Source organism: Trachypithecus francoisi, unplaced genomic scaffold, assembly GCF_009764315.1.
Source record: "Trachypithecus francoisi isolate TF-2019V2 unplaced genomic scaffold, Tfra_2.0 Lachesis_group20, whole genome shotgun sequence".
In the NCBI taxonomy this organism is placed as follows: domain Eukaryota; kingdom Metazoa; phylum Chordata; class Mammalia; order Primates; family Cercopithecidae; genus Trachypithecus; species Trachypithecus francoisi.
Genome location: NW_022681466.1, coordinates 6,558,748 through 6,567,830, shown reverse-complemented (window position 1 = coordinate 6,567,830; position 9,083 = coordinate 6,558,748). Strand labels below are relative to the sequence as shown.

The 9,083-nt window shown below is 50.2% G+C and overlaps 1 protein-coding gene across 4 annotated transcripts in view; it reads right to left on the bottom strand.

The window, feature by feature from the left end:
* Positions 1 to 1,146: 1,146 nt before the first annotated feature.
* The window catches only part of NUP85 (nucleoporin 85), a 30,957-nt gene continuing 23,020 nt past the window's right edge, over positions 1,147 to 9,083 (bottom strand). For 3 of the 4 annotated variants that reach the window (XM_033182135.1, XM_033182137.1, XM_033182138.1), the window contains 8 exons: positions 5,058 to 5,141; positions 4,838 to 4,903; positions 4,496 to 4,647; positions 3,541 to 3,658; positions 3,351 to 3,451; positions 2,109 to 2,260; positions 1,700 to 1,801; positions 1,147 to 1,323 (listed from right to left, as the gene is read on the bottom strand). In XM_033182135.1, the coding sequence (XP_033038026.1) occupies positions 1,222 to 1,323; positions 1,700 to 1,801; positions 2,109 to 2,260; positions 3,351 to 3,451; positions 3,541 to 3,658; positions 4,496 to 4,647; positions 4,838 to 4,903; positions 5,058 to 5,141 (877 nt within the window). In that variant the 3' untranslated portion in view covers positions 1,147 to 1,221. Of the gene's footprint in view, positions 1,324 to 1,662; positions 1,802 to 2,108; positions 2,261 to 3,350; positions 3,452 to 3,540; positions 3,659 to 4,495; positions 4,648 to 4,837; positions 4,904 to 5,057; positions 5,142 to 9,083 lie in introns of all 4 variants that reach the window. The other variant, XM_033182136.1, reaches the window with a different exon arrangement.

Genomic DNA, 9,083 nt, shown 5'->3' with positions numbered 1-9,083 from the left:
CTTGGAATCTTCCTAATATAGACGCCATTCACCCTGATGGAGGAAAAGGTACCACCTATGAATTCCAGATACACATGAGTGGATAGCCTATGACAGAACTGCCAAAGGTTTTTGTTAAAAGTGCAGGTTCCTGTATGCTTATATTTTAAGGGAACTAAATAACCAAAATGTTAAGTGTTGCAGAAGAGGTGAGGCAAGATTTCAGAAGCACAAGTATACCAAGGGCTCTTCAAATTTCCAAGACACTGTAGTCACCATAACTTTGGGGGTTTCTTTTTTTTTTTTTTTTTTTTAAACAGAGATGAAGTCTCCCTGTGTTGTCCAGGCTGGTCTCAAACTCCTGGGGTTGAGGGATCCTCCCAAAGTGCTGGGATTACAGGCGTGAGCCACTGCGCCAGACCTGGGGGGTGGTTTCTTATCTAAGGAGGCACAGGAAGACAGTTCCACATCAAATAGAACGTAAGATAAGGCTGGGTGCGGTGGTTCACGCCTGTAATCCCAGCACTGTGAGAGGCCAAGGTGGGCAGATCACAAGGTCAGGAGTTTGAGATCAGTCCGGCCAACACAGTGAAAACCCGTCTCTATTAAAAATATAAAAAGCCGGGCGCGGTGGCTCAAGCCCGTAATCCCAGCACTTTGGGAGGCCGAGACGGGTGGATCACGAGGTCAGGAGATCGAGACCATCCTGGCTAACACCGTGAAACCCCGTCTCTACTAAAAAATACAAAAAACTAGCCAGGCGAGGTGGCAGGTGCCTGTAGTCCCAGCTACTTGGGAGGCTGAGGCAGGAGAATGGTGTGAACCTGGGAGGCAGAGCTTGTAGTGAGCTGAGATCCAGCCACTGCACCCCAGCCTGGGGGACAGAGCGAGACTCCGTCTCAAAAAAAAAACAAAAACAAAAAAACTAGCTGGATGTGGTGTGCACCTATAATTCCAGCTACTTGGGAGGCTGAGGCAGGAGAATCAGGTGAACCTGGGAGGCGGAGGTTGCAGTGAGCTGAGATGGCACCATTGCACTCGAGCACAGGCAACAGTGCAAGACTGTCTCAAAAAAAAAAACAAAAAACATAAAACAAGCATTTTTTAATCTTACTACCTCAGGTTCAGACTGGACAGATAAGCTCCCTGGGTGGACTCTTAAGAACCTACATTTGCAACACATTTATTCCTTTAAAAAATCTATATACATTGCCATACAAAGATACCACAATGAAGCAGTTCTCAGGAACCTTCCAGTGAGCCTTCTCTTATAATTGCCCGAGCAAGATTTCGTGCCAGAGCAAGTCTCAGCATTTCCACCTTGGTGGTTTCTATGTCCTCATCCTGCAAAGCAGAGAGCGCCAGCATGAGACAAGAGCAGGAAGGAGCCCTTTCACACTCCCGAAGGTTCTAGCTAATCCAAAGGCAGAGAGCACTTAACACTCATAGTAGCTTCCAGAAAATTATCAATATAAAAGAAAGCAATACCAAAGGGCCATACTGGAAATGATGAACAGGAAACAGCAAAATGTAGAGCTCAGAACACTAGAATCCCTCATTTCCTCCTAAAAGAAGGTGGTGTGTGAATGACACAGGTTAAGGGGAACAGAGGCACATGTGTCCATAGGAGCCAGTGTTTCTGGAGGGAAAGGGAAGCCTGAGATACAGGGAGCCTTTTCCCACCTCCATGTGGAACCATCAGCCCAGAAGTGAAAATGACCTGGAGCTGCTGGATATCAGATTCTCCACGCACAGGTCTTCTTGACGTCAAGTCCTCCAGACACTGCATCAACTCGTAAGTCTGTTCTGCTGAGAAAATCACCTAGGGAAGAAAGCCTGCCTTGCTTGGCTGCCCCCAGCCCAGGCCTACACTGGTTGGGGCAGGGGCCCATGTTCGGACGTTCTTCCTTTCATGCCTTTCGCCAACAGTGTGCTTTGTATAGGAAGACCTCATTTCAAATCACACAGTGTTTCCTGTGTGAGTCTGGAATTCCAGAGAGGATGTTAAGGGGAACACACGTGCGCAGGCAGAACTTCAAGGGAAGAAACACGCACGTTGCCAACAGCTACACAACTAAGCTCCAGCAGGGACTGACAAGCAAAGCAAACCACCCTGCTGCAACCTTCACCTGTTTTTGTTCCAAAAGGGGCAGGGCATCTGTCAGCAGAGTCATCCAGAAAGACCGAGGGGCAATCCCGGACGTCATCAAGGACAGAAGGAGAGAAGCTGCGTCGGCAAAACGCTTCTCCCCGTACATACGGTGGAACTCGCGATACTTTCCTATGGCGAAGCAAGAGAACTAGGTAACGTGCATATTCCCCCAAATTGCCCAAGTGACACCTACAAAAGTCACCCTGGCCCTAAACAAGAGAAGAAAAACCACAGACCAGCCGCCGCACAGAGCAGGAGATTTTTTCTATCTCCAAACTCATAGGCCCCAGTGAGATACAGACCAAGAGCGTTCAAAGCAGACTTGGAAGAACTCCAAAGAGCCAAATCTGGGGAAACATCAGAGTCAAAATACACAACAATACTCATGGATTAAAATAGATTGACTAGGCCAGGTGCAGTGGCTCATGCCTATGCTTGTAATCCCAGCACTTTGGGAGGCCGAGGTGGGTGGATCACCTGAGGTCCGGATTTTGAGACCAGCCTGGCCAACATAGTGAAACCCCATCTCTACTAAAAATGCAAAAATTAGCCAGGTAGTGTGGCATGCACCTGTTGTCTCAGCTACTTGGGAGGCTGAAGAGGGAGAATTGCTTGAACCTGGGAGGTGGAGGTTGCAGTGAGCTGGGATTGTGCACTCCAGCCTGGGAGACAGAGTGAGACTCCATCTTAAAAAAAAAGGAAACATGGAAGCGCTGGCCCAGCGCAGTGGCTCACGCCTGTAATCCCCGCACTTTGGGAGGCCAAAGTGGGCGGGTCACGTGAGGTCAGGAGTTCGAGACAAGCCTGGCCAACATGATGAAACCCCATCTCTACTAAAAATACAAAAAATTAGCCGGGCGTGGTGGCGCGTGCCTGTAGTCCCAGCTACCTGGGAGGCTGAGGCAGGAGAATCGCTTGAAGTCAGGAGGTGGAGGCTGCAGTGAGCTGAGATCGTGCCACTGCACTCCAGCCTGGCAGCCTGGGCCACAAAGCGAGTAAGATTCTGTCTCAAAAAAAAAAAAAAAAAAGAAACATGGAGGCACTAAGGAGATGTGACAGCCAAACTCACGATCCTGGACATGACGGAGGATGTTTCTGGGGCCACTGATGCAATGGGAATATATGAAGGAAGCGCTGGGAGAAGTCTGATATGATTCCTCCAACCTCCCCAACTACCCACTTGTGTCCAAAGCACAGGGCACAAAACCCAGGGACTCACCCAGGAATGTCAGTCGGTCACTGAGCATCATGGCTGGCCCCAGGTTGTCAATGAGATCCAAATCAGAAAAGCAGCCTCGCTCACAGTAATCCCTGAGGAACCTGCAGGGCCCAGCCCAGACATCAGAGCAGTAGTCTCAGGCCCACCTCAACCACCCAGTCCCTGGGAAGCCAACACCAGCAGTACGCACCTGTCTGACACAAGCGTGGCAAAGGCAGCATCCTTAGCACGGATGCTCCAAGAGAGGGCAGAACCTAGGCGATTGTTGCGGACGGCTTTCATGGCTAAGATCTTACAAATGCTGCGAACTTTGCAAGGGAAAAGAAAAGGTGAACGGCTTTCACTCCACAAATCACTCCATTCCTGAGCCCTGTGGGGACCACGGTGGCCTCACAGCCTCACTCCACCCCAAAGCCACTCTGTGGGCTCTAAACGCAGCTGGACTGGCAGAGCTGGAAACTCAGGCTGATTAACAGTGTCTGGGCTCTGCTAAGAGTGTAAGTGCCCATCACGGCAGGACTGGCTCTGGGAGTGTGTGTGGCTTCAAGGGTAGCAAAAGATTTTTGTTTCTCCCTACGTGTCAGCTCTTCTGTTACCTCTCCAGATGCCTCAAATCCTATCTTCCTGTGCATCATGAATACCATATGCTTTCAGAAATGGTCGTGAACATGCCAACTGTCTCTCTGCAGGGTAATAACTCATGTTTACATCACTCAACAGTGAGGGGAGAAAGGAAGGGGCAGACTTGGTCATCCTCATTCCACTCTCTCTGCTTTTCTGGAGCCACCTCCAGCACTGCTTCCCCATTGAGCCAGGCTGAGATAGCAATAGCAACCCACCTGGACAGGGAAATAGCGCCGACCCCAGCCCTGACCTCGTGGAATCAAGTGTGTGAGAAAAGGGGTGGCTCAGGCCTTTCCAGGTGGTATGTAGATTTTGTCTCGGTTCCAGTGGATCCCTAGCTTTCCTGTCCCTCCCAAATAATTATCCCATCTGTTAGTTTACCTCTTGGCATCCACAGCCCCACCTCTCTCCAGTGTGGCTCATGAGGAGGAGAATGGCTGGGGTAGGCACAGAGTGTGACCTCAGGTTGCCCTGACTCCCACGTCCCACAGATGGTAAGGCTGGGAGCAGGGCCAGCTCACCTTGTTCAGTCATCTGCCGCTGCTCACAGATCCGCAGCACCTTGAGGGCTTTCTGCTCGGTGTTGAGAGGTATCCGCTCAATGTGCAGCTCCAGGGAGACTCGGCCCAGCTTGGGGCAGTAATCAAAGTAATCCACCCCCAGCTGCCACAGGCTGCAAAAGTTCGAGGAAGACAGACATGAGGTGCTGCCTCGTGGCTCTGGGGACTGGCACCTGCAGCTCCCTTTCACTGACCCTTCCGTAGCCTTCAGGGAGCCAACTGGGAGAGAACAGTCCAAGCTCCAGTGGCACCCGCATGCTGAAGAGCACACGGCACAGCCTGCACCCGTGGGGTCCTTCCTACCTGGGATGAGCGAACAGTCCAGAGGCGTACTCCAGCAGGAGGAACTCTCTCATGTGGGAACCGAAACTGGAATAAAACATACCAAAAGACCAAGACTCCTGGCCTGACCTGTTCAGGGCCCCCTTCCTCAGCCCAACCTCCCTTCCAGGCATATCAGTTCACCCCACCCTCGAGGGCTTGGTGGTAAGAAAAGGAGGATCGGTGCCTCCAGGCCACTTACTAGAGGTTGTGTGACTGGAGGAGCTTGCAGTGGTCCAGCAGGTCTGTCAGGTGGGCCACAAACCACCAGTTGCTCAGGGCGATGCTGCAGATTCAGACACCAAAGCAAGAAGGAAAGTCAGGGCAGAGGCCGCGTCCCACAAGAGCGGGGGTGAGCAAGAACCCCACATGTCCTGTCCCTCAGAGAGATGGGGCCGGGTGTGATGGTAGCTCATGCCCATGATCCCAGTACTTTGGGAGGCCAAGGCAGGCAGATCACCTGAGCCCAGGAATTTAAGACCAGCCTGGGCAAAATGGCAAAACCCCATCTCTAAAAATACAAAAATTAGCCAGGTGTGGGGGAACACACCTGTAATCCCAGCTACTCGAGAAGCTACGGTGGGAGGATTGCTTGAGCCTGGGAAGCACAGGCTGCAGTAGGCCAAGATCAAACCACTGCACTCCAACTTGGGTGAGAGAGCACAACCATATCTCAAAAAAAAAAAAAAAAAATTGCTCAGAAAGTAGTTGAGATGGAGTCTTGCTTTGTCACCCAGGTGGGAGTGCACTGGTGAGATCTCGACTCACTGCAACCTCTACCTCCCGGGTTCAAGCAGTTCTCATGCCTCAGCCTCCCCAGTAGCTGAGGTTACAGGCATGCGCTGCCACACCCAGCTAGAAAGCAGCTTTTGAATGTTCTCACCACACGCACACCAAAAGGGTCACTATATGAGGTGACGGATGTGCTCACTAGCTTAATTTCACAATGTACACGTCTCTCAAAACATGTTGTACACCTTGGCTGGGTACAGTGGCTCACTCCTGTAATCCCAACACTTTGGGAGGACGAGGTGGATGGATCACTCGAGCTCAGGAGTTTGAGACCAGCCTGGCCAACATGTCAAAACCCCATCTTCACCAAAAATACAAAAGTTAGCTGGGCGTGGTGGCGAGTGCCTGTGGTCCCAGCTACTCAGAAGGCTGAGGCAGAAGATGGCTTGAGCCCAGGAGGCAGAGGTTGCAGTGAGCTGAGATCGCAGCACTGCACTCCAGCCTGAGCGACAGGACAAGACACTGTCTTTAAAAAAAAAAAAAGTTGTACACCTTAAATACATACTACTTTGTTAATCACACCTCAATAAAGCTGGGGAAAAAAAACAGGAAGTGGGCTGGCCCAGGGGAAAGGACACCTCAGCTTCCCAAAACAGCTGTTGCTACCCAGATTTATAGCTGATGGTTATGTCGAAACCATTAGAGAAGCCAGTGAAAAGGCTATAGGGGACCCAGGCTAAGGGAGCCAAAGCCTTAGCCTGCATGAAAGTCACCCGCCAGTGGAAGGAAGGGCTGAGACTGTGCCCGCTGTCTTCCCAAAGGATCCAGCAGCCTCCCAGGCTGGAAGGCAGCACGCACTGAGAGCCTCTGCCCACAACACAACTCAAGTGACGGAGACCAGACCTAGTGCTGCACAAGGCCACCACGGTCTCCCTGCAGGGCCCAGCAGGCCTGAACCATAGAGTTAGGTCTTAGATCACACACACACACACACACACACACACACACACACACACACACACAGTCACACACTCTCTCTCTCTCACTCAAGGATTCTGAGTGAGCAGCCAAGACACAGAGCAGGCGGGCAACCTCAACATTCAAGGCGGGAAAGGCCTAATTATCAGCTCCGAAGTAGCCCTCTGCTGAAAACGAGAGAAACCTCCCTTCTCCATGTTCATATGAAGGTGGTGTGAACAGGAAAGAAAAAAGAGAAAGAAACCTCTTTCTAATGCCTTTAAAAAGGCATGCCAGCAGCCCACGGGCTCAAGTCCAGAAAGAGACACACTTCCCTGCCCTCCAGAAGTGTGCATAGGTCTGACTGATACATCCCATGAGAAAACATGTGCCCACAAGACCCCAATTCAATCTTTCCCCAGAGCCAGGAGGGTACACTTCTAAAACTGCTACTGTCTCTCAAGACATTTCAGCCCGTTTCACAATTCCTGGGACAAGCTCTGCTTTTCTGTTCCTCTTTCAAAACAGGATAGGAGGTAGCCTCGCCATCAGAGAAATGCAAACTCCAAGATTTCCCACTAACAGAGCTCAGATCCCTTCCTGCTTGTGAGGGTGGAGAGAGGCCGAGACTGGGGGACTGTGAGCCTAACCCTTCCTTGTCTGTGTCCGGCACGAGTGTTGTTGTTCACTCCTCTTCATTGGTACTTCTCTTTTTCTTCTGCCACGGGAAACAGCAGGATGCTTTCCCCCTTTATACTCCCTGCATCCAAGAGACTTGTTCTGCTCAAATCTGTTTTATTCCTAAAAATTCAGATACAGCTTATAAAGGAAGCCCTGGTGAAACTCATTCACTGTTATAACGGACAGGAAATTTTGGAATACTCAACTACGGGCAGAGACACCAAAAAAGCCAAATGATGATGTGTTTGCGTGTTGTTAAGTTATTCTAATTTCTCCATGCGGGGACTTCCCACGATGTTTACAGGCCTGTGAAAATACTGACACGAAACTTGACTCTCAGGCCGGGCATGGCAGCTCATGCCTGTAATCCTAGCACTGTGGGAGGCTGAGACAGGCAGATCACTTGAGCTCACGAGTTCAAGACCAGCTTGGGCAACATAGTGAAATCTCATCTCTACAAAAAAAATAATAATAATTATCCAGGCATAGTGGCACACACCTGTAGTCCCAGCTACCTGGAAGGCTGAGGCAAGAGGATCACTTGAACCCAGGAGGTCAAGGTTGTAGAGAGCTGAGATCACTCCACTGCACTCCAGCCTGGGTGACAAAGTAAGACCCTGTCTCAAAAAAAAAAAAAACTTGGCAGGGTGCAGTGGCTCACACCTGTAATCCCGGCACTTTGGGAGGCTGAGGTGGGCAGATCACCTGAGGTTAGGAGTTCCAGACCAGCCTGGGCAACATGGTGAAACCCTGTCTCTACTGAAAAACACAAAAATTTGCTCGGTGTGGTGACAGACACCTGTAATCCCAGCTACTTGGGAGGCTGAGGCAGGAGAATCGCTGGAATCCAGTAGGCGGAGGTTGCAGGGAGCCAAGATCGCGCCACCGCACTCCAGTCTGGGCAACAAGAGCAAAACTCTGTCTCAAAAAAAAAAAAAAAAAAAACCCAGAAACAAACAAACACACAAAAAACTTGTTTTTCATTCCCCAAATCTAGAATCATTTTCTTGAAGCCCTGGCTTTCTTTTGGCCAAAATAAGAGCAGGCAGGGCTAAGGAAACTCTTCCCATGCCCAAATCTACAAAGAGCCAGTTGAGGTCAGTGAATCTGACACCTGATCAAGGCCATCTTCTGCTATTACCCACTTCCTCCCTTCCCAGCAGGTCTTCAGTGCAATGCCCACCATCCAGGGTGCACAAGAAGGAAGGGGACATTCTTTCTGACTTACCACATATGGAGAGTTCTGGAAAGGTTTCTCTTTGATTCATTATGTTTGGCACTCCCTTTCCTGCCTTGCTAAAGATTCAGTGCAATGACAGAACACCTTCTTTTGGAGAGAGGGCTGGAAATTCTGAATAATACCCAGCCTCAAGCCCGGTAGTTCGGTAGCTCACGTCACTGGAGTGAGACTGTTGGAACATGCCATCCCATAAGGTGACTACATGTCCATTAGGTGCCAAGAAACAGGCTTGCTGGCTTTTTCTAGATTTTAAATGTCAAAGTAATTTCCTGCAATGTTATTTTAAATAAACATCCCTAAAATAGAAACAGTTATGTATATGGTAGCCCTCAAGCCCCAGGAAGTCCCCAAGCTCACCCAGGGAGAAGCCATTATCTACCTGTAGCAGGCCAAGCAGGGGAGCAGGTGCTATGGTTTGAAGGGATCCTCTCTAAAACCCCAGTTTTGCCAATGTGATAGTATTAAGAGGTAGGGCCTCTGACAGGTGATTAGGCCAGGAGGACTCCTCACTCATGAATGTGATTGGGTGCCCTTATTTTTTTTTTTTTTTGAGATGGAGTCTCGCTTTTTCACCCAGGCTGGAGTGCAGTGGCCGGATCTCAGCTCACTGCAAGCTCC